We start from the raw sequence: 25,210 nt of genomic DNA on the forward strand, positions 1-25,210 counted from the left end.
CTGAGCAAAAGTTTTTCTTTTTTCCTAAGCTAACTTCTACAATATTCCAATCTAAAACCCAAATGAAGCAAACTGCCTTCTTAACGAACGGATGTGTTGCACTTAATGGCCAGTTCCTCAACTGGATGCAAACCATGATACCTGCATCTCTGGCAGAGGCCACTGCAGTGTTGTAAGCAGAAGAGTCAAAATTCTGCAGATTTTGCGACCAGCTGGTCAGATTGTGAGCCATCGGGGCGGCTGCCTGTTGGACTTCCACTGTGGTCTTGTTAGCTTCCTCCGTGATCAGCCTTGACTGACCCAGGCGCTGCTGAGCATCACCTTCACACAGAGCACAGGGACATTCACTTTGCAGAGAAGCAGGACATTGGTTGGGAACATTACCATCCATTTAATCACTGGGATAAAACAGACCTGAGCTTTTGGGTTTTTAAGCTGCACAAAGACCTTTAAATGTCTGTTAATTATAGTGTAAGTTAGATGCAGAAGAAAGTTGTTAAGTAGCATTAAAAAATGAGCTTGAAAGACTCTAGAGTCTTATTAAAATCATGTAGCTCACTGAAAACATTTTCAAATTAGAAGTAGATTTAAAAAAGTAATTAGTATCTCTTCAGGTTAGAGGCATTGCAAGAAAGCCACAGAAAACACATATGAGATTTTAAGTCATAGTATGTTTATGTCTGAAATGCATTGTAAATATCACTTTCTTCTGTGTGGAGCACCTTTTACCATAAAAATGATGCTCTAGTACAGAAGTAAATTAGTAAGGAAACTTATTTTTAAATAATAAAAGCAAGTTTCCAAATAGTATATAGAGTGGCATTCTATTTTCATTAAAGTTATATATTTAAAATAAAAATAATGTAAGTTTACAGCAAAGTGTTTTTTCCTAGGTAACGAGATTATAAAAGGTTTTTCTTCTTTTGTGCTTTTTTTCTTATCTGTATTTTCTCATTTTTCTATAATAATCGTGTATTACTTTTGTAATCAAAATCACTCAGGTGAGGTTGAGGCTTTCTTTTTGTTTAAGTGGAGAAATATTTAATTCGACCTCACATGATCTGAACTCTGACGGATGTAGCTTTGAATTCTGGGTCTGCTTCCTTTTGGAGCTGTGCCTTTTGGAGCAAGTTCCCAAACCTTGACAAGCCTCAGGGTTCACATTCATCTGAAGGCAATGGTGATATTTTCCCACATGACAGAATGTACATAAAACACAGCCCAGTGGCTAGTATGTCATAGCTCTAATGGTGCTGATGACAGGGATTCTCGATGGAAGATACCCCCCTGGCTGGGGTTTTGGCGCACTCTGGTACAATAGTTGGATTTGCTCCATGTAGTAAAATACTCTCATCCAGCAGTATCTGTTAACTTTCACTATGCCAGGGAAGGCACATCTGGTCCCAAGCCCATCTTCTTAAGATGCCACTGTAGTCCCAGACTGGGCAAAATGAGTGCTCTTGTGTCTCTATTTGGCTTGTTGGTCTCCCTACTTGTACCATAAGAATGACACGGCATATAACAATTAGGGCCAGAGAAACCCAGTAATCAGATTAGGGCATGCTTATTAATGAAGAATGATGTCCACAAGAAAGTAGGTTACCAAACAGTATAAGCAGCATGATCCCATTAAAACACACGTGCACGTGTGTGCGCACACACACAAGATAGGAGGAAAATGCTCTCAAATTTAATGGTCACCCCTAGATGGTATGATTATAGCTTTTATAATTCTCAGTGTGTGTGTGTGTGTGTGTGTGTGTGTGTGTGTGTGATGAACATAGTTTCTTTTGTCACCAGAAAACAATATTTATTTATAAAAAGACTGATAAGGAATCATGTATTCCTTCTTCAAAGCTTTATTTTAATCCCAGTGAATAAACAGATGAAGCTTAAGTTCTTGTCTGTGATCCTTACCTCTCTCCGTGGCTTGCAGTCGCTTAATGGCATCATTCAATCTGTTTTTAAGAGCACTCTTCCTTGCTAGAGCTCCACCCACACGCCTGTTGGTATCAGCTACTGCCTCATCATTACCTATGGAGGAGAAGCCAAAAAAAGGTACCAGTAAAGCCAAGATGCTAGGGGGAAAAAAAAATCTCCATTTCAACAAGGAAAATTCTGATCTATATCACGGAATCATCTGTAAAATTCTCAATATGATATGAACAGAGAACACCAGTTCTGGAAAGTGGCATCTCAGTTAAGAGGTACAGGATTATAGAAAAGTAGTAACACTGCTTGGGAATGATTTAGGATGCCATAAAGTGACTTGTGAAAGGTCTAGAGATAATGGCTAACTTCTTTGAAAAATATAGCACTGCTGTGACTAATAACTCCTAGCAGCATGGTTGATAAAGAGCTGAAAAGAAAAGATCTACCTCTATTTACGGTGATGACTGTTATATAAGAAGAATTCTTTTTTATGGTTTTAATAAAATTTTAATTGATGTACAACATACGTCTAGAAAAGGGGGCACATTATAAATGCACAGCTTGATGAATGTTCACACACTGAGCACAGCATATAAGCAGTATCAAGTCAAGAAAGTAGAACATTATTGGTCCTCCTAGTTTCCTGGGATCTCTGTGATTACCCAAGGATGACCACTATTCTGAATGCTATCTCTGTTAGTTGTGTCTGTTCTTAAGCTTTATTCAAAAGAAATGATACAGTATTGTAATTTTCTACATCTTTTGTATCTCTGTCTTAATTTCTGTAGAGTTAGAAGTCTTAATATCTGGTAGTTTAAGTCTTCCAGCTTTGTTTTATTCTTCAAGGATTGTGCTGGCTTCTTAGCTCCTCCCCCCCCTCATTTCCATAGAAATTCTAGAGTCATCCTCTATATATGCATACAGTTCTGGTACTTCAGATGGTATTATATTGACTCTACAGATAAATTTGGCAGAATTGTCATTTTTACAAATTAAGTCTTCTAGTTAATAAATACAGTTTTTATTTTTATTTAGATCTAAATTCTCATTTTGATCTCCATTTATTTAGATCATCTTTAATAAGATTAAAGATCTTATATTTCATCAGCTTTATTCCTAGGTATTTTATGATATTCTAAATGGTGTTATTTTATAAAGTTAATTTCTAATTTTGTTGTACATAGAATTAAACCAGATTTTTTACACACTGAATTGGTAATGTGGGGGGTATCTTTGTCTCGTTTCCAGTCTTTGTGGGCAAACTTTAAATACTTCAGTATTAATATGCTTGATGACCATTATTTTATTATTATTTCTTAGATTACAGAGGTTTCCTTGTATTCTTAGTTTGCTGCAAGTTTTTTAAAAACACGAATGGGTATTGAGTTTTGGTAAATGATCTTCCTGCATGTGGTGACATGATCATATGAATTTTCTCCCATATTCCTAAAATGTGGTGAATTACTATTGACATTTTAAATGTTAAACTATCCCTGAAATCTTGGAATAAACTTAACTTGATCATGTATTATCACTTCTATGTGTGTTAGATTTGATCTGCTAATATTTCGATTAGAATTTTCACATCTCTGTGAGAGAATCTGGCTTATAATTTTCCTTTTTTATAATGTTCTTATCAGGTTTTGTATCTTAGTTTTGTTGGCTTAATACAACAAGTTAGAGAATATTTCCTCTTTTTCTGTTTCCTGGAAGAATTTATACACAAGTGGTGTTATTTAAATGTTTGGAAGAATTCACGGGGAAAGCCATCTATCTGAGCCTTGAGATTTCTTTGTGGGAAGGGTTTAATGACTGATTAAATGCATACATATTATTTACACATAGGCCTATCAGATTTTCTTAGTCTTTTTCTTACAAAACTATTCTTGAAAGTGCGCTTATAGCATAGAATCATAATGGGTTATTTTGGAGCAAATCCAAGCAAGTCATGATGTAGTATCTTGTCTGAACTGAAGGATGAACTTTCCCAAGAATTCTTGGTTCATGCTTTGTTTATTTCCAAAGCATCAGGAACTTTATGCTTTTTGACAGACAGAGAAATAATTTCTTCACCTCCTATTATACTCTTTTTCTCTCCTATAGGCTTGTAAATATACTGTCTCCCATGGTGTACTTTCTCTTTCTATTATACGGTCTTTGCGTGCTGCTTTGTTATTTGGTTATCTTCCCCCTTTGTGTATAGTGGGTATACAATGAGTGATCCTGAATTGATTCTGTCACCAAGTACAATGTAAACAAAGTACAAGCACGTCTTTCTCATTTCCTCTGGGTAATGCCAAAAATTTTCCAGAATTTAAGGAGGGACTTAAACATACTTTGTACTTGAATTATACCCCCTCTCCCCTTTTAGTTTTGTTTTTTAAATATTTTTAATACAAACAATCTTTTCAGCTCTTCCTTTTGGGTCTTATAGCTGCAAAAAACACTGGCTGATACACCAAGAAAGAATATATATTCCACTCTATATTTGGAGCCCTTGATAAAAATAGGTGAAAAAAATTCTACTTTGGGCTGGAAGTTGATAAGAAAAAAATGTTTCACAAAAAGTCTGTCCTATTTGAAACTTATTGTTTTACATAAACATTTTTCATTTTACAAATGAATTCAGTAGAAGTCTCCTTTGAGTTTATTATAGGTTGCTAACTATTTCATAGAGATAATGAAGAAAAGGAAGTCTGGGATATAAAGATTACTAATTGTTGAAAGTCATTTGGAAATGAATTAACAGTAATTTGAAATTGTAATGAAACTCAGTAGATGAATATAGTTTAATCTGGAAATCTGAATTTACATCACAAATGTGTGTTATCTAAAGGGAGGCAAAGTTCTGGTCCACGCAGTCCTAACTCCCCATTGGTGTCCCTTTTGCAAGTAAATATGTGAAGAAATTTAAGCAAACGAGATCATGAAATACGTGACCAGAACTGCGAAATATTCAGAGACCTATACGGAGAGATTTTCTCTGTACTTAAAATATAGAACTTTGAAGAGATACCATTACCAGAAAAGAAAAATTGTTTTCATGAGGTTCAATAACTCAATAATGACAAGATTAAGAAAATTGCAAATTATCAAGGAGGATAAAATATTTAAGTCACTGTCATGAAGATCCACATATTCTGGTCTTCACATCACAAGAAACAAAGCAGTATATAGACATGGCAACATTTACCTAAAAATATTTTCCTTTTTAAGAGCACACTTAATGTGATGAGCACAGAGCAATGTACAGAGTTGTTGAATCATTGTATTGTACACACGAAACTAATATGACACTGCATGTTAATCATACTTCAGTAAAAAATATATTTTACTTTTAATATTCTCAATTTTTGCAGGTAATATTCTAATTCTTTTCTAAAAAGTAAGTTCAAGATCAGACTTATATAATTAATTAGAACATTTTTATTGCCTTTCTTTACCCAGCAAGCATAAAACAATAGTTGCTTTATCATAGCTGTTTAAATATTTAGCATATAAGAAAACAAATGCATTTTTTTCTCTAGGTAGTGCTCTTTGTAAAAAAAAAAAAAAAAAAAAAGAAAACATACGGTTAGAATTGAGATTGATTGCTTTGATAAAATTATGTGACGTTTTTTGTTGCAAACTTGGTCTTTTTTTCAGGTGGTAGTTAGAAGTTAGCTGGATAATGGATTTCCATCCTCATTAGTCAGTGAGCCACCAATCTTAGGTATGAGGTCATTGGCTCAGAGATGATTAATGTTTAGTGAAATTCTTTTTCAACGTTTTTTTTAATTTTATTTTTGGGACAGAGAGAGACAGAGCATGAACGGGGGAGGGGCAGAGAGAGAGGGAGACACAGAATCGGAAACAGGCTTCAGGCTCTGAGCCATCAGCCCGACGCGGGGCTCAAACTCACGGACCGCGAGATCGTGACCTGGCTGAAGTCGGACGCTTAACCGACTGCGCCACCCAGGCGCCCCAGTGTTTAGTGAAATTTTTAATCACTCTAATCATTTTTAAGAGTAGCTCCCAAGATTCAGAATTGACAAAGATGATTTCACTTTTATTTTTTCTTCCCTCTCCCATTTTGGATGGGCTTGCTTTCACACACGCAAACACTAGCTTTTGGAAATGCTTCTTCCCATGTGGCCATTAGGCTTGTCCCAAATATCGTAAACTTGTAGAACACAAATACAGGAAAGAGCCAATAACCAGATGGCCGTGTGGTGTCCTATCTTCCTAACTCTCCCAATGCTTATTCATTAATTCATGTAAAAATTTAAAGGGTCTTCTGAATTGTCCAAGGAAGACTGACTTATGTCCAATATAGTTTTAGTGTTAAGTGTATTTAATGGCATCATCTCCATGAAAATTGGTATTTATGGTAAATTTCTATTAATTAGCCTACTTTATTAGCAAGAGTATCTACAACATGTTTCACTACATGGAAGGTTTTTTTTTTTTTTAAACCACAATTTATTTTAAAATATCCCATCTTTGCTTCTTTTGTACCTTGAATTTCAGCAGGAACTACTAATGTGCTATTCAGTTGAAAGATGATTTGTTTTTAGAAACTTAAATATAGAGAACAGAAGGTTGCTGGAGGGGGAATGGGCTAAATGGGTAAGGGGCATTAAGGAATCTACTCCTGAAATCACTGTTACATTATATCCTAACTAACCTGGATGTAAATTAAACAAGAAATAAATTAATTAAAAAAATAAAAATAAAATGGGGAAAATAATGTAAAAAAAAGATCATTTGTTTTTTAATCCTAGGATTTTGAAATCTTTATCCACATGCAGAAGCACTGTACGAAAGGAGAGAAGCAGCTATAAATCAGAAGGAAGGTAGAAAACATATTTACTAGGGTCTGTCTTTGCTTGTAGTTCTCTGGCTTGATTGAGGAGGTTCTCGCTCTCATCCTTATGGTAAATAATTTGAGTATCAATCCCACTCACAGCCTACAAAGGAATTGTATGGAAAGAATAAGAATGACAGCAGAAGAAATCCACTTCTCATGGATTGAAGATTTAAATGACACCGTTTCTCTGCTAAACACCAAGCAAGACTCGTACAACTTCATTTCCATAGCTCAAAATCAAAGTCAAATGTGAACAGGAAAAGATAAAGTGCATGACGTTTTCATGGTAAACATTTTTCAAGGAGAATTCAGTGAATCTAGAACAGTGCCTGGTCAAGTCCCCTCTGAAGTACTTGTCAAATAGAAGCCACTCAATAAATAGTTTTTGAGTTGAAAAAATGTGAATGTATGCATAAAGCAACTTCTCTATCAGCATGGGGTAATCTTAAATATGGTTTATTCAGGGACTGTGGTTTAAAAATGCTGTCAAAAAGACACTGGCATTTGCTGACAGGAGTATGGCACATCTTGAGCTACTGAAACCTTCATAACACAAATAAAATGCTGTTTTCTTAGTTTTCTTGCCCTTTCTGCCATTTGTATTACACCGGAAGCTCAAGAGATGACATTAGAAAACAGAAAACTCATAAGCTGGGAAACGGCAGCATGTAAATGAACTTTAAAATAAGGGAATACTGGGTGTGTGTGTGTGTGTGTGTGTGTGTGTGTGTGTGTACCTGGCTGGCTCTGTTGGTGGAGCGTGCGACTCTGTCTTGGAGTTGTGAGTTCTAGCCCCATGTTGGGTGTAGAGATTACTTCAAAACAAAATCTTAAAAAAATAAGGGAACACTCACATCATAAATTCGGTCAGTGATGTTCAAAGCCAATTCTGCTGTGTCATTGGCTTCGCTAACATAATTGGCAATATTTTCATAGACATTTGAAGCGTCCAAAGCCTTCTGTACCAGCCCGTTCATATCTGAACTGTGCAAATTCCTGTAAAAGAAGAAACTCGTCCTTTTTCTCTTTCTTACTTTTTTGGGAAATGGGACCATTGTTATGGCTTGATTGGAATACTTAGGGGACCACAGGGACGTCCTTCCTGTTATTTAAAGTCACTTGGCTTGGAAAGGTTTTCCCGAGCTGCCTTTCCTAGGAGCACATCTTCTTTGCTTTCCTCTGCCTTTGGTGCCCATAAGACTTTACCCCATTTTGGCTTCATGGAAGCTGTTTGCCTGGCAGTGGCCACAGGAAAAAAGAATGATGATTTAAATCAGCCCTCTGCACCTCTTCAAGCAACGGCTTCTTTATGTTGTGGCAGTCAGGCAGAGGAATGAACCCACAGTCCTCCCTCACCTACTTACCCAAATCAGCGTTGTTACTTTCTACCCATAGAAAAAACCAAGGCTCTCAGAGAGGGTGCATAGCCACAGCGTGGGGTTAGGTCTTAGTTGCACTCTATTTACTCAACCTTTTGTTCACTTTATAAAACATCATATTTTCCCTTTAAGAAGGGGAATGACACATACTGAGCATCTATATGCAGATACTGGGCTGGACTTGTTCTATATAGTACGTCTTTAATTCTTATCACACCCATGAAGTAGACATCGTTATTCCCTTTTTATAGAAGGAACCAGGATACAGGTTGTTATGACTTGTCTCACTCCTACGGCCCAGCTGCTTCTCTGAAGTGCAAAGCCCTACTCATGCCCGTTTCCTCCCTCGCCCCATACACCATGTTTTCTGCCTTTACCCCTTTCTGGACTCCTTAAGGTTCATCTAATATTTCTTGGGTACCCATCATGCAGAGGGCGCTCTCACATAGTGGCTGATAACGCTTCATGTCGCAGAGGATTGATGTGAGGTACAACAGGGACAAAATATGTGAAATGCTTGGTACCATGCCTGTCATCCAACAAACATCAGGGTTTATTATTATACCGGAACTATTTCTTGAACTGGAATTTCAAATTCTGAATATATTCATAGAATAATTCACTTTATTGACACTTTTTCCTCCATAATATAAGCACCGCTTTACTTCTGCAGCTCATCCTGAATCCTTTGTCTCTATTTTATTCCATTTTATTTATTTTTTTTTAAAAAGAACTTTAAGTTTTTGATTTTATTTGTTTATTTGAGAGAGAGAGAGAGACAGCACGAGTGGAGGAGGGGCAGAGAGAGAAGGAGAGAGAGAATCCCAAGCAAGCTCTGTGCTGACAGTGCAGAGCCTGATGTGGGGCTTGAACTCATGAAACTGAGATCCTGGCTTGAACTGAAATGAAGAGTTGGATGCTTAACTGATTTGAGCCACCCAGGCGCCCCTCAGTTTTATTCAGTTTTAAATCCACCAGTGCCAATTTTCTCAGTTCATGGCTTAGTTCATGGCTAGTATCAGTAACTTCCGGAAGATTCTCTGTGACCCAGTATGTGACATTGCAGATCCCACACTGGCTCACCACTTCCAACTGTCCTGACCTATTAAGCTGTGTGCTGTTTTGGGCTCAGAGTGACTTTTTCTGTATTGCTTTGGCTACTTTCCTCTCTTTTGTCCAAGGTCGTCATCACTCTTTCCTCTCCAGGAGGGCTGACTTATCCGTTAGGCATAATAGAGCCCCACAAAGATATGTTCATTTTAATTTTTTTTAAATCAGAAGAACAATGAGGATACTAAAATGATTACATTAGTTTTTATAACAATGTTATCATGACATATAATTTTAAATATTTTTATGGAGGAAGGGGCCCACAGAGGCAAAAGTACCTAGGGCCCATGAAAGTCATAATGCAACTCTGCTCTGTGGAGGTAGTTCTAATCCAAATACTTGGCACTTGTTCCTACCCATAAGCCCTTGTTCTTAGAAATGGCATAGAGTACGGGGCGCCTGGGTGGCGCAGTCGGTTGAGTGTCCGACTTCAGCCAGGTCACGATCTCGCGGTCCGTGAGTTTGAGCCCCGCGTCGGGCTCTGGGCTGATGGCTCAGAGCCTGGAACCTGTTTCCGATTCTGTGTCTCCCTCTCTCTCTGCCCCTCCCCCGTTCATGCTCTGTCTCTCTCTGTCCCAAAAATAAATAAACGTTGAAAAAAAAAAAAAAAAAAAAAAAAAAGAAATGGCATAGAGTAAAATCAGCAAGTTTTAAAAGAAAGGGATAGAAAGAATAAAATGTTACAAGCATTCATTAATATTTTTAAATTGTGCTGGCTAGAATATTAAGATATAAGAAAGAGCTTGAAACAAAGCCTTTAGAGGTGCGTGGGTGGCTCAGTCGGTTAAGTGTCTGACTCTTTCTTTTTTTTAATTTTTTTTTAACGTTTATTTGCTATTGAGAGACAGAGAGACACAGAGCATGAGCAGGGGAGGGGCCGAGAGATGGAGAGACACAGAATCTGAAGCAGGCTCCAGGCTCTGAGCTGTCAGCACAGAGCCTGATGCGGGATTTGAACTCACAAACTGTGAGATTGTGACCTGAGCCGAAGTTGGACGCTTAACCAACTGAGCCACCCAGGCGCCCCAAGTGTCTGACTCTTGATTTCTGCTCAGGTCATGATCTTATGATTCATGGGCTCAAGCCCTGCATTGGGCTCTGTGCTGTCAGCACAGCTTGGGATTCTCTCTCTCCCTCTCTCTGCCCCTCCCCCGCTTGCTCTCTCTGTCTCTCTTTCAAAATAAATAAACTTAAAAAAAAAAAACAAAGTCTTTAATACTCTGTTTTCATTACTAGGCACAAAACAGGTACTGCATCAATACACAAAATAAAAATGTGCTTTTGAAATGGAAATTTCTTGATGAATTATGTTTATTTCTGTTTGAGGCACAAGAAGCAAATTATTGGGTCACCAGATAGATGATGAAGAATATTCACATTTTGAGGGGAGGACATCTAGAAATTTGGATGTTTCACTGAATATATTCAGTCTGAAATATCTTAAATGCAAAAGTGATTTCAGGGTGATTGATATTTCTGATCAGGTTTTCATGTAAAGCATGGGTAACTTACTTAGAATCATACTAGAACACTGTTTCAGGGTGGCATTTAGTGAAAGCATGTGTTGGAACCCTATTAATAGGACATAGTCATTGAGATAAAGGGTAAAAGAAAAGTGAAGACAGGAGCGCCTGGGTGGCTCAGTTGTTAAGTGTCCGACTTCGGCTCAGGTCATGATCTCACAGTTTGTGAGTTCAAGCCCTGCACTGGGCTCTGTGCTGACAGCTCAGAGCCTGGAGTCTGCTTTTGTTATTCTGTGCCTCCCTCTCTCTGTGCCCCTTCCCTGCTTGTGCTCTCTCTCTCTCTCTCAAAAATAAACATTAAAAATTAAAAAAAAAGAAAAAAGAAAAATGAAGACAGCCATAGGAGGGAATCTCAAAAACAATGTTATTCCAATACAGCACATTATCCAAATAATATTGTATCCAAGCTCCATTTTATTGGCTTATCAAAATCACATTTACTGGAAGCATGATGCTAAGGTGGATACAATGCCATTTTGTACATGAAGATTTTACATAACATCTATTTCTCCCTCTCTCTCTCTCTCTCTCCTCTTTTTCCTTCAATTCTCAGAAGATTTGGAGGGATATTTGAAAATTTTGACAATCAGGAATAAAAAGGTAGTTTAAGTTTTGAACAAGAGTTAAATTGGTTCTTATTTTATCCATGACCTTTACTGATCCTTATTTCTAATTGCCAGATTTGTAGTCTTTCTCTATAATTATCTCATTATTTACCTATCATTTCAAGGTCATGAATTCAATTCCAGACTTTCAGTACATTTCAATTAACACTAATTGAGTGCCCAAAGGGTGTGGGGCTCTCTTCTAGATGCTGTGAGGAAAATTGGCAATTGATTTTCTCTTAATCAGGTGTTGAAATCAAACAGTTCCTGCTGGGCACTGTAGAATGTCCAGAGTATATGTCAGAAGTCAGCTGTATTGCCAACTTCTAACCAGCTTTACTTAAGACCCTTGGGTGTGAAAGCTAATGCTGTCCGTGAAATAAATATGTGATGGTGGCAGAATTAGACCTTGTAGAGGGATCTAATTGGGACCTTGTGAAGGGACTTGATAACTTTTTGTGCAGCAGTTATGTCCCTAATAAAAATGCCTTAGTTCCCCTATTAATAACTGTGGAGCAGAACCACCCCTCACAACACAGGGCTCTAATCCAACAGATTTTTTTTTTTTAATAAAAAACTCTCCCTAAAGCAATTGCAATAAACAATGGTTGGCTGGCTCTTAGACCGACCAACTAACAAACCTTCAAATGAACAAACAAACACAACTCCAAGCCCAATTTGCTAATCTGTATCCCAGTAATTCTGACATGTGGAATTGAATAAAAATGAGTTATTCACCCTATGTAGTTATTTGCATTTCTAAAACCAGGATATTACCTGCTCAATTCATCAGCCTCTTGTTGAAGGTTCTGGGCATGGTCGACGGCTTCTTGGACTAAATCATGACTAAGGTTACTTAGGTTGGAGAGCTTTCCTTGTAGTTCATTTTTGGCTCCGTCTATTTCCGCATAAATCCCTGATGCATTCTAAAGAAAATGTTTTAAAAAGTGAATTGTTGAACATAGAAGGACTTAAAATCTTTTTCCCTTGGAGCACCAAAAGATAATCTCTATTCCTCCTTATCATGAGGTTTAGTAAATTTCAGGCCGGGTCTATACGCGTCTAAAATACTTCAAGTAGACTTTTATCTTTTTCTCTTGCATCTTTAACTCTTTCTCTATGGATTGCTTCCCCCACTTTCAGACATGCTCTGCCTTCTCCCACCTGAAAACAAAACAAAATGAAGATAAGCCAAAAAAACCCTCCATTACCCATACATCTCCCCAATGTTATTACCTTACTTTTCTATTCACCATATAGTAAAATATCGTCAAAAAAGTGTTTATGTTAGCTGTCTCTATTTTATCACTTTTTAACTCACTCTTTAACCCACTCTAGTCTGGTTTTTACTTCACTGCTCCAAAAAAACAGAAATTAAACTAATGATATCTATGTTACTAAATCTAATGAGCATCATTCATTTTTCCCAGTCACTCAAATAGTGATTCTCGACATTGTCACCATTCTTAAGCCATGAACTTTTCCTTTTCCCATCTCCAACTGATTCTAAGCAGATTACTTTATTTTCTTTTTTATTTAGAAGACATCAACTAACTGTAGCAGGGAATTTTTTTTTTTTTTCTGTACTCCTGATGTTTCCTCCCTATGAAGGGAGCTCAGTCACTGAAACCTCAGACCTCTCCACCCCTTTCCTAATTCTGCTCCTAAGAAAGGGACTGGTTTATTTGATTGGTAAATTTTGGGGGGAATAACTGTGTAGTCTCTGTTCAACTCTACGCTCTGCCTCTTGGTAGCAAGCCTGAGTTTTCCTGTGTTTGTCCATAATGAAAGTTGTTCTGGGCAGAGCCCCCACGTGAACCTTCCTGTAATGTTGCCTGTCTGAGCGGGCAGTTCTGCCTAATTCTGGGATTGAGTATTAGCCACCCCAGTTGGCTAAGAGACCTAAAGCCATGTCCTCATCTTAGCTGCATCAGAAATGAAGGTGATGTTCTTGGGTCTCGTATTTACAATTTTATTTATTTTTCAACTCGTTTAGAACTTGGGAGCTGATAGAGGGTACTATTCTCCTCGGAGACTCCAATACCAACAAAGAAGAATCACAAACAACTCTTTGCCACCATCCTTCAGTCCCTTCCTCTCAAAGAAAACCCTATTATAGCTACATTTTTATGTACATCTTTCTCATATTTTAAGAGGAAAAGTGTTCCTTTTCTGTATTAAGGCATGCTGCCCTGTTTTCTCTTCTTCTTGCTCCCTAACTAGTGGCTCCTCTCATGTATAAACATGCCCGGTTAACCTCTCCCATTAAAAACAAACAAACAAAACCTATTCCTTGACTCTAGCTTCCCCTCCAGCTTCTTTTCTTTGTTGATGGAGTGCATTCCACAGAAATGGTTCTTGCCAAGGTCCCCAGTGTCAGACACCCTCTTGCCAGATCCATTCGACACTTTCCTGCTTTATGTACTGGATTTATTTCTGGTTTGTGACGGTGTTAGTCATTGTCGTTCCCCCAAAACTCTCTCTTTCCTTAGCTTCTGTGACACTGTTCTCTCTTGGGTCTCCTTTTTCACCGTTCAGGAAGGAGACTTCAAAAGCTGGTGTTGCTCACGCTTGACTCAGACCTTTCCTCTATGAATAATCTAACTTAGCTCTGCCAGCCTAGTCTTTCAAGTCTTCTAACCCACTCTGCACCATCCTACAGGAATGGCCATCTTTCTATTAAGCAAATCTGCTCATGTTATTTTCCCTCTCAAAATCAGCCAATTGCTCTGCAGGAACACATTTGATTACTCAGGTGGCTTCATCAACTGATCCCTCCTCTTTCCAATCTCATCATTTCTCACCCGTCCCCACCCCATTATGTACCACGGTCAAACCTTAAGTAACCGATGCTTTAATGCTCCCTGATTTTTTTCTGGCCACTCTACCTTTTCACATAATATTTTCTCTATCCAGGATAACTTTGCTCTCTTTTTTGTCTGACCCACCTGGAAAAGTTCTATGAATCCTTCGAGTTTTAGCTGAAATATCACTTCCTTTATGAAGCTACCCTTAATTTCTCCAGGATGAGTTCAGTGTTGTTATATATTTCTACTGTTCATGTATCACACTACTATAATAATTTTGCATGATTATTCCACCCACCAGACTACATAATTGTGGAAGGCAAGATTTGTGTCTAATTTATTTTTGTATTCTCAGAATGTAGCATAGTTCTTAGCACAAAGGGTTTATTTCTGTGGAGACAGTATTAAGTCTCTAGCTATTTGGTAGATCATCTGGGGAACAACTTTGAAGAAAATTATATTTAGTTGTATAAGCAGAAAGAATACCATGGACATTCCACCTTTACTTATTAATTAATTAAATAAATATTCAGCATATGCCCACTGTGTGCCAGGCACTCTTTTAGGAGATAGAATGCATAACTATGAATATAGTCTCTGCTTTCAGGGAATTTACAACCTAGTGGGAATATATAGATTATAGATAAATGGTCAAATAATTGAACAAATTAATTTCAGAGAGTAAAAAGTATTTTGAATAAAATAGTATGAGTGGGATGGGTTGGAGAGTGATTGAAGGTAAAAACACCATTTGCATTGAATGTCACAAGGATGCTAGCCATTTGAAGATCTGGAGACAGCAGGTGCAAAGGTCCTGAGGTGAGGAAAAGTGTGGTGTGTTTGAAAAATAGAGCAGAGTTGGAGGGTGACAGAGAGGAGTGGACTGGAAGGTAGTGAGTGGGGAAGAGATACGTGGATTGAGGTAGAGTGATGGGTCAGAGTCAGGTCACTTAGGAACCATGGTAAAATGACCTTGTTTCTTACTCTAAGTTTCACTGGAGGTTTTTGTGTGGGAGAAATAATATTTTTAAGGGATTGTTCTGCTACTGAATGGAGACTGAGTCTTGAGGGGCAAGAGTGGAGGTAAATGAATAGGTAGAGGCTCCTTTGGCAGTTCATGCTGGAGAGGAGGTAGCCTGGACTGCAGAGTAGAAGCAGTGAAGGGAGTGGTCAGAAACCAGGACTCCTTTTGGAGATAGGGTCAATGGGTCTTATCGAAACGGGAAGGAGGAGAGAGGAGAAATCAACAATGACTCTGGAGTTTTGATTTGAGCAAATGGGGTTGTGCCGGTTACTGAGGTGGGGAAGAAGCAGGGTTTATTCAGAATGTGTTAAGTTTGATATGACTATTACACATCTAAGTGGTAGATAAAATCCCTGAGTTCTTACTAGAAAACTTTAAGTAAGCATTTGGATATGAGTCTGGAACTCAGTGGAAGTATGGAAGCTGGAGGTATAAATTGTGGGGTCATGCATATAATTGTTCTTTAAAGCCACGGGATTCAATGCAATCAGCTAGGGAGAAAGGGTAAGTAACAAAGAGGGCCCAGGACTGAGAATGGAGCCATTCAGTATCAAGAGCAGGGATGGACCAACAGCTCAGGGCCACGTACAGCTCGAGGCCTGTTTCTACACAGCTCCTAGCTAAGGACATTATCTAAATTTTTGAAGAGTTGTAAAAAATAAAAACAAACAAAAAATAAAAAAAAAAACCACACAGAAAAAAAGGGAGTGTGGTTATACGTGGCCTGCAGAGCCTAAAATAGGTAATACACAGAGGATGTGCAGAGGTGAAGCTAGCAGAGGAGGCTGGAAAAAAGTCTCCAATGAGGTGGGAGGAGGACCAGGTGAGGGGGGAGGGTACTGGAGGAGCCAGGATGAAAACTCTGAGTGTTTAAATAGGGAGAAAATGTTAGTCAGCAAGGAGGCTAAGAATGCTGAGGAGGGAGAAGTAACCGTGGTTTTGGTTATGTTGAGTTCACTGATGACGTGGACAAGAACAGTCTCGGTGGAGGGGCGTGAAATCCCATTTGGAGTGGGTTGTGTACCGAAGGCAGCAGATGGCTGGAAGGTGGATACGCCAGCTATAAATGACTCTCGAGGTGTTTTGCTGTGAAGTTGAGCAGTGTAGAGTAATGAATGGGACAGAGATTAGAGGCATGCAGGCAAGGGCTTTCTTCTTTTAAAGGATGGGAAATACTTACACATGTTTCCATGTTGGCAGCAATGGTTCAGTAGAGAGTAAGAATGGGCCCAAAGAGAAGAGAGAGGGCATACTTTCAGGGGGAAACCTGCAGCCCCGTTTTTGAGGTGGGGAAGGATGGGATTCAGAGCACAGGTGAGGAGATGAGACTTCAACAGGAGAAGGGATACTTCACTAATTATAGTACTACTAAGGAAGGTAGATGTGTGCATAGAAATGCAGGTGGGCTGGTAGAACTGGGGAGAAAGATGAGGGAAATTCTCTTCTCTTTGTTCCTGTTTTTCAGTGAAGCATGAAGCAAATTCACCAGCCAGACTGATAGAAGGGAAGGTGAATTTTTCACTATGTTGGCTTCTCTGGTATGGCCATGATGCTGGGGATACTTGGGTTTACTGGGCTATGGGGATAGAATTCTCATGTGCGTACAGTAAGGGAAGAGGTGGATAAAGAAGTTAAGGCTGTTTGCAAATAATGATTATACAGTAGTCCCCCCTTCTCTACAGAGAATATATTCCAAGATCCTCAGTGGGTACCCAAATCTGTGAATGGTACCAAACCCTGTATATACTGTGTTTTTCCTATGTGTATAAGCCTATGATAAAGTTTAGTTTATCAGTTAGGCTCAGTAAGAGTGTAATAATAATGAGTAATAATAAAATAGAACAATTATAACAATATACTCTAATAAAAATTGTGAGAATGTGGTCTCTCTCTAAAAATGTCTTATTGTACTGTACTCACCCTTCTTGTGATGATGTGAGATGATAAAACGTCTATGTGATGAGATGAATTGAGGTGAATGAGGTAGGTATTGTGATGTAGCATTAGGCTATAGGAGGGATAAGCAGGGTGGGCTGGAGGAAAAGCTTGTTGGGCAGGAGAAGTTATGGGGGCCGGAGGTCTGAGAGCTGGTGGGCTCATCCATCTCGATTTTGGTGTCACCAAGGATAGTGATGGGAGTAGGGATGGAGAGGAAGACAGGGAGCTTGGCGCTGAAACAGTCGAAGAAGAATGAGATGGTGATCAGATGACTTTAAAATGATCTCCTTTCAGTAGCTAGGAGCCACAGGTGGCACTATTGAGCCCTTGAAATATGGCTAATTCAATGGAGGAATTCCATTTTAATTTCTTTCATTTTTAGTCGTTTAAATTTAAACAGTCATATGTGGGTAGTGCCGCCATGCAGTGAGGGAAACTGAAAACTTCAGTCTCCTGATCCTACTTCTGTAACTCCAGTTAACTTGACAGATTTGAATTGGATTCCACTGTTGTTCTGTGACAATGAGCCGCTGTTCCGATCTGTTATAAATACAAACCTACAAACCACATGCATCCCTACCTTTATTATATCATCAAGTTCTGAAAGGGTCAGACGGGGTGTTGTCAGAGAATCCAAAGACGTCTTCAGAGAAGCATTCACCCCTTCCATCTGTTCCCTCACTCTCTCGTGTTGTTTCTGTGGGAAGAAAGCGTAAGATACAGCAGAAGAGAAGGTCACTGTAGGGAAAGCATCAGGCAGAATGGTCAATGTCACCTCCTGTCTTTGTGCTCAGACAAATCTAGGTTCCTCTCACGGCCCCAAGACTTAATTGCTGTATAACTTTGGGGAATTCTACTCATGTCATGCTCCGTTTCTTCATTTATAATATGGAGGTAACAAATGTAAGCACTTTGGGAGCTCTGAAGCACTTAGGTATGATTATTGCTCAAAACACCATCATCTCAAGGGGAGTGACCACTTCAGAGAGAGCCTTTGACTTTTTCTCCACAAATGTAAAAAGTGGGACACCGGATGCGGGAGTGCACAGAAGCTCTATATTCGCACTAAGTGGAAAATGAATTAATTCAGAAAGGCATTTCATGTGCTGACTTTGGGCCAGGCACGGATAGCTCATTTGGATAGTAATACAGCATATACAAAACAATCTTAAAGTCCTTAAAAAGATTTTTTTAAATGGCCCTACTATGAAAGCATGAAATTGTGATCTTGCTTCCTGGCACTCTGAGCTCGTAATGTTAGATGCTCAGACTTTTTGAGGAGGGAAAATGGCCCAAGTGTTAATCTATTTTTTGATGAATGTTTTCATTTCTACCTTCGCTGTTGGGTTCTAGAAACAGGCATGTTGTGATTTTGAGGAAATATTAGATAGCCTCAAATGAGTCTGGAGTTTGAAAGCAACACAGAATGATACTTTAAGAGGGAAAAGTAAAAGATTCATTTTACAATCTGAGTAAAAAATGAGTCAAAGTTACTTTAGAAGTGGTAATTTGAATGGAGGTTGAAATATATGACTTATGGTATGATCCAAGATATCATGGGAATAATTACAGAAGCCCAGGTATAGAAGGACACACTTCCTAAATTCATCTCAGTGTCTTTCGTGTTCCCTGCAGTCTTTTCTAATTTAGGGAAGGAAGATGGAAGCATCTTCTCCAAACACGTTGCAACAGGGGAAGATATAGGTCCAAGGACAGAAAAGAACCCCATTTGAACATCTTAATGCAAGAACCTTCCAAAATCAATTTCCCCTCGAAATCCACCAAGCTTAATACAGTGTGACTATCTGGGGTTAATTATTCTTGTCTCCACAAGCAGCGGGAGTCACACAGCTCTATACAAAAGCAGTATCTTAACATAAGAGTATTATCTACTTGGCAATGAAATCATGCCATTTGCAGCAACGTGGATGGAACTGGAAATGAAATATGCTGAGTGAAATAAGTCAGTCAGAGAAGGACAGATAACATATGTTTTCACTCATATGTGGATCTTGAGAGACTTAACAGAAGACCATGGGGGAAGGGAGGGGGAAAATACAAACAGAGAGGGAGGGAGGCAAGCCACAAGAGACTTTTAAACACAGAGAACAAACTGAAGGTGGATGGGGAGGGGCTTGGGGGAGAGGGGAAATGTGTGATGGGCATTGAGGAGGGCACTTGTTGGGATGAGCACTGGGTGTTGTATGGAAGCCAATTTGATAATTAAATTTAAAAAATTGATTAATGCAAAAAAAAAGAAAAAGAAAAAAAATAAAATAAGGGTATTAAGGTAGGTAAGGAAAGGAGGTGGAAAAGGTTGGTATTATTTAGCTCATTCAGAGAGGTTTTCCTTCTGAGACCTGACACCTGTTGGAAGATCTTGTATCTGGTCCCCTTAAGGGAACGCAGGTAACACCCCGAAGTCAGAGCCAAACTTTAAAGCCTTGTGGTAACAGCACTGAGTGATAGGTTCATTTGCAGTAGTTAGAAAATGATGTTTCAAGTTAAGGGGTTTATCACTTATCATATACTGTACTCATCATATACAGCCTTAGACAGAAATGAATAAACTTAGCTTTGAAACAAAGATGCTCCCACAGAAAGAAGGTCAATTTGAACAAAAGAGAGTTTTGAAAACTAATACTTATGAAAATGACACACAATTAGCACTATTAGGCATGCTCAATCTCCATTTCACATATGCAAAGAATAAAAAAAATCCTGATTCTTAAAAAATGATAGAAAGAGTTCGGGGGGGGGGCAGAGCTTTGGTTAAGTTAATTGTGCTTTTTAAAATATAGAATCTTACATTCATCTGATGAAGATTTTTATTATTCCTAGTTGTGTGGCTACTGTTTGCACATATCAAAACGGTTAAAGTGTGTGGTTATTTTTGGTTTTGTAAAAAGATCAGAAATTTGGTGTGATTCTTTTCTAAGATGTGCTGTAGGTCTGACAGTGAAATGTGAAATTGCAATACTTAAGTATAGTAGGGAAGACAGATCTGTTAACGGCTGATCGCAGTACAGAAACGGGAATGTCACAAGGTTTGTCATGGGATTGCTGAAGAAAGCACCTGTTAACTTGGGGATAGGGAGTAGGCCTCCTGGAGGAGGTGCCTGGGACTATCCAGGCAAAAGAGAAAGGAAAAAGAAATCCATTCCAGGCAGATGGGATTACTGGGAGTGTGATGTTGCCTGCACTGAACACGTCAGGCAGGGACACAACAAAAGGCAAGGCCAAGGAGGCTGGCAAGGGTCGATCAGAGATGGTTCCTCATGGCATGTGAAGGACCATAGACTGTCCTATAGGACAGTGTCTCAAATGTTCTTAACCATAACCCACAGTAAAAAATGAATGTTTTGTTGCAACACTAAAGCAGAAATGTGATGAAACCAGACTTCCCTATACATGAGGTGCTTTGATATTTTCTATTCTGTTCTTTCCATTCCATTCTATTCCATTCCATTCCATTCCATTCCATTCCATTCCATTCCATTCCATTCCATCCATTCTCCTTTCTTTTTTTGGTCTTTTTAAAAAATGCTTGTTGTTATTTGTTATTTGTTATAGTTGTTATTCAACTATACTTCAACTTTTAAAAAAGAGCTGGTTACAGCCCTCCAAACTCATTTTATGATCACTCAGTGGTTTACAAGCTGAAGCATCAAAGGCACTGCTATGGGTCAGGAGGAGAAAATGAAGGGTTTTAACAAGAGCAAGTGGTGACCCCCAGGACTGTAATGGAGGTGGCTGATCAGTATGGGTGGGGAGGGTGGGTGGGAAGGGAGAAAGAATGGGAGGGAGAAAGGGAGAGGCTATTTTGGTTGCTATCTTGACCATTATTGTTCTAAAAGATATTGACTCAGGGATTACTCCTATTAGAAAATGGTGGTGACAAGTGTAATTAACTTGTTTTTTTTTCAGTTTTTATTTATTAAGTAATCTCTACACCCACTGTGGGGCTCGAACTCATGACCCCAAGATCAAGAGTCACATGCTCTTCTGACTGAGCCAGCCAGAGATGCCCCAAGGGAAATTCACTTTTATTTAGGAAAATGTTCAGTGACTTACTGAGAGATGGTGATGACTGAAAATCAGGGCGGAGAGCCTCAGTTAAGTTGGTTTCGAAGACAATAAAAATAAACACAACTGAATTAATGAATTTGCTCACAGTTGCTTCCTATTTTTTGACATTGTTATTTTACTCTCATCTGTATAAGTCTGTCCAAAGATACACACATCTCCCTATCAGAGGATGGCCCCTCTCGATCGTGGTGGCTGTGAGTGCCTGCATTGCTTGCAACAGCCGTGACCACCACCAGATCTAAGCCCCCTAAGGTGGGCATGCACAAATCCTGCCCCCCATAGGGATCCTGGCCTTTGCAAGCTGTGGCTACGTCTGGGAATTTCTCTCACCTCTTTGTATCTGCATGACCTTTGGCTTGAATTAGATTCCGTATCTGTGTGCATACTGACCAGCCAGGCTGTGCAATTTGCTTATCTCGCCTTTCCAGAAATTATACATACCCTCCTAGGCACATGTTTCTGAGTTGCTTTGATGTTCTAGTGCTCTCAGTTTAAAAAAGGAAAAACAGGCAAGCATAGGACTAGCACATTGGTTACTCACTTGCAAGAACAACGTACCCATACACATTGACACAGGCACCAAGAACAACTACATTCTTACTGGTGCGAAAGCGAAACAATTAGAATGATTTCAACTTGATTTTAGGTGCACACGCTTACATTAGCAAGTTAAGGCGGCAAAACACCGGACAAATCTTTTAAAGCTATGAATATCTGAATGTACCAATATTTTACAAAAATCGCGAGCCAACTGTCCCTCCTTGTTGTAACTTTGTGTCATATGTGTCTGAAATGCATTTACGGGTGGAACGTCCACCGTACCTCGAGGTCCCGCTGCCTGGCTGCTGTGGCTCTGTTCATGTCTTCGGCGTCCCTGACGCGGTCAAGAGCCTGGTCAAGTGATTCCTGGAGGTCTGACAACTTAGCATTGTGGTCATCCAGCTGCTCCAGCACAACAGGAAACAGGGAGCGAGTATCATTGTACAGCCGCTGCCAGTTCTCAGCTTGGTTCAGCACTGGCAAGACATGGACACAGAAACTCAGTCTGGGCTTCTCCTGTCTCCTCTCATCCCATCCAGCATTCAGCAAAGACGCAAACTTGTCAGGCCATGCCTTCCTTAGCAATAGAGACTGAAGCTCTTGTTCGCAAAACTAGCCCCATGTCCTATACTGGAAGAAAGAAATCCTATTTTGTAGGATTGAGAGCCCCTGGATGGCAGTCGGCCAAAAAAAAAAAAAAAGAGTTTGGCTCGTTTTCCCATCGAGATGATGATTTATGTGGAAACTGTGTTGTTATTATACTGTGTTTATTATTACCCAGGTTATTAGGAATTTTACCATATAAAAGGGTTTGAATGTACCATAGTTTTACTATTAAAAATAACCCAAATTATCTTGTCTGTTACCGACAAGTGATGTTCACAGCCGCTCATTTTCTGTATTCTCTCCAGGCAAGTGCTTTTAGTTAGCTTCTTTAGGTCAAACCTAAACCATCACTTTGGTAATGAAGAGTTACCGTTGACTTTGTGGTATGAAGGTTGAATGACAAGGATATATTCTTAAATTCTGTATATGTCTTAATTCTCTGATCAAGGTAGTATGCATTGACTATGTGCCTGAATGCGATTTTCCCTCCAGGGAGTATCAGTCTGTCTCTTGGAGGTCTTGTATTTTCTGTCATCTGTGTGAGCACAAGATGCAAGTTCATAGCTGAGCAAAGAGAGTGGTTAAAAACGCATCCACGAGGTTGGAAGGTGGCTAAGTGGGGGATGTGGTTGGTTTCATTTCCCCAGGGCAGACTCGTTAAAATTCCCAAACAGGCAAGAAATGTGGAAGCATCCGTCTATGACATTAGATCTCCAGCCTTCCTGAGTGCTGCCTTCATCCTGACTCAGAAATGGGGCTCGAGGTTCATCTTGAGTTCTTACTGTTTAAGACTTAATACGTTTGCTATGGTAATATGCCTTTACGTGAAGAATGTTCCTCTTCTCAAATATTCGTAATAATTTGCAGCAGAAGTTGCTAGTAATGATCATAGGAAAATAACCCAGTGCAGGTGTTCTTAACCCTTTTTTTGTGCCATGGGACTCTTTGCAATCTAGTGAAAGCTTCAGATCCCCTCTTATAATGTATTTAAAAATGAATAAAGTAAAATACATAGACTTAAAAAGAAGACCGATATATTAAAAAACAAATTGGTACTATAAGAACACATATGCCTCTTCTATTTTGAATTACTGCTAAACTTAATGTTGTGAGATAAGAACAACAGCTAGTATCTGATACCCAAATCCACGGCTTCTCTTGTTGATTGTGTAGATTAAAATGGACACAAATTCTTTGCAACTCTCCCCATCGAGAGTGGAGTCTATTTCCTCACACCCTAAGTCTGGACTGGTCTGGGCCAGTAGGATAGATATGACATCTTTGAGTTCCACTCTTGCCTTCCTGGAAGGCTCCTGCTAAATGAGTGAGGCTGGGCTAGTCTCCTTGAGGGTAAGACACTATAAGTGGGGGAGGCCCAGCCATCTGCCCCTAAGGGCCAGGACATATGAGTGAGCCCAGCTCCTGCTACATCGAGCAGAGATGAGCTGTCCAGGTTGAATTAAGCTCATACTGGAAGCCTATGAAGTCATGAACAAATAAATGGTTATTGTTTTAAAAGAATATGTTTGGGACGAGTTGTTAGTCATTGATAACTGATAGAGTAACCAAGTCATAGGTTCGCTAATACTACTGTTGTGTGTTGCCTACATTCATCATTAAAGGAAATGTGAAAACTCGGAGGCTGAAAGCCTAAAAGTCATTCACCAGACTTCAGAATGTCAGTGTTGCTGGGCTTGTAGCTTTACTGCCTTCTCAATAAGATTCCTTTTATTGTTGTTCTGAAAACTGGTTCCCCTTAGCTTTTCTTCCCCTGTTTTATATGTTTCCACCAACTGTTAAGTCCCTATTTCTTCTTCTCAGGAGTTAAAGGTCTATAGATTCTGTGTGAGATCTCAACTGTTTTTCAAAACCTCGAGGTTGGGCTTGAGTCTAAAACTCTTGGTCATTTAGTTAAGTTGTCCTAAATGATTCCCTGAGGCCATGTACAAGTTCTAAATAGCTCTAAATATTGGGAATTGCTTGCTTTGACCAAATGTTCCCTTGCGGCTCAATGTCCTCTCTTGGACCCACAAAGGAAGCAAACATGTGCTGTGTGCCAGGAGTTGAATACACCTACGTTCCTGGGCTTCATCTGCCTCCTCGTCCACTAGCTCCCGCTGCATGAGGAATGGTTGACGGCGTCTGATCTCCTCAAGCATCTTCTGGGCCAACACCATCTTCTCAGAGATTTCCTCAGAGCTAAGTTCCTGTTCCTCCCCATAATAGAGCATCTTGTTGTTGATCTCTGAAAGGAAGGACACAGTGAGAAAAGAAAGCAGGGTGGGGTGTCTGGGCATTTTACAGTGATGCCACTGAAAACATGGAGGGAGGGCAAAGGGCAGGGCTGACCCCCAAATGGAAAGAGGGTATCATTCAAAGACTGTTCTGATGTTCATGCTGCAAACACTGGTGGCAGCATTGGAATTCGCCATATATTCCAAGGAGAAGTAAAACTTGAGGAAACGATTCTGCCTCCCCCCATTTGGTGTCTTCAGAATGGGAATGGGATTAATACAAAGCCTTTCCTGACTGCAGCTGTGTCTGGTTTCCATGGTAATTCCTGAACGTTACTATGTAAGGCACACAAACCTGGGGTCTTTGATCAACCTTTTGAATAAAATATATAACTTGGAGAAAATTATCTGAGGTATCTCCTGTCATATGTAGGATGTGTTAGAGGTATTAATTATATTTCAGCCGAAGATCTGACCAAAGCTCTAACTCAAAATAAAAGCATATTGATAGTTGTTCAAATGGGTCTTTCAGATTATTCTACAGACCAGATATAAAGTAGAGGTTTGTTTTAGT

General features: G+C 39.3%; 1 protein-coding gene across 2 annotated transcripts in view; it reads right to left on the minus strand.

The window, feature by feature from the left end:
- The window catches only part of LAMA4 (laminin subunit alpha 4), a 145,262-nt gene that overhangs the window by 42,244 nt on the left and 77,808 nt on the right, over positions 1-25,210 (minus strand). For both annotated transcript variants that reach the window (XM_025925625.2, XM_025925623.2), the window contains exons 10-17: positions 24,480-24,647; positions 22,079-22,272; positions 17,748-17,864; positions 12,176-12,324; positions 7,636-7,777; positions 6,785-6,881; positions 1,918-2,034; positions 142-321 (exon numbers count right to left, since the gene is read on the minus strand). In XM_025925625.2, coding sequence (XP_025781410.1) covers positions 142-321; positions 1,918-2,034; positions 6,785-6,881; positions 7,636-7,777; positions 12,176-12,324; positions 17,748-17,864; positions 22,079-22,272; positions 24,480-24,647 — 1,164 coding nt within the window. The remainder of the gene's footprint in view (positions 1-141; positions 322-1,917; positions 2,035-6,784; positions 6,882-7,635; positions 7,778-12,175; positions 12,325-17,747; positions 17,865-22,078; positions 22,273-24,479; positions 24,648-25,210) is intronic.

Source organism: Puma concolor, chromosome B2, assembly GCF_028749965.1.
Source record: "Puma concolor isolate L17-30 chromosome B2, mPumCon1.1.hap2, whole genome shotgun sequence".
NCBI classification, from domain to species: Eukaryota; Metazoa; Chordata; class Mammalia; order Carnivora; family Felidae; genus Puma; species Puma concolor.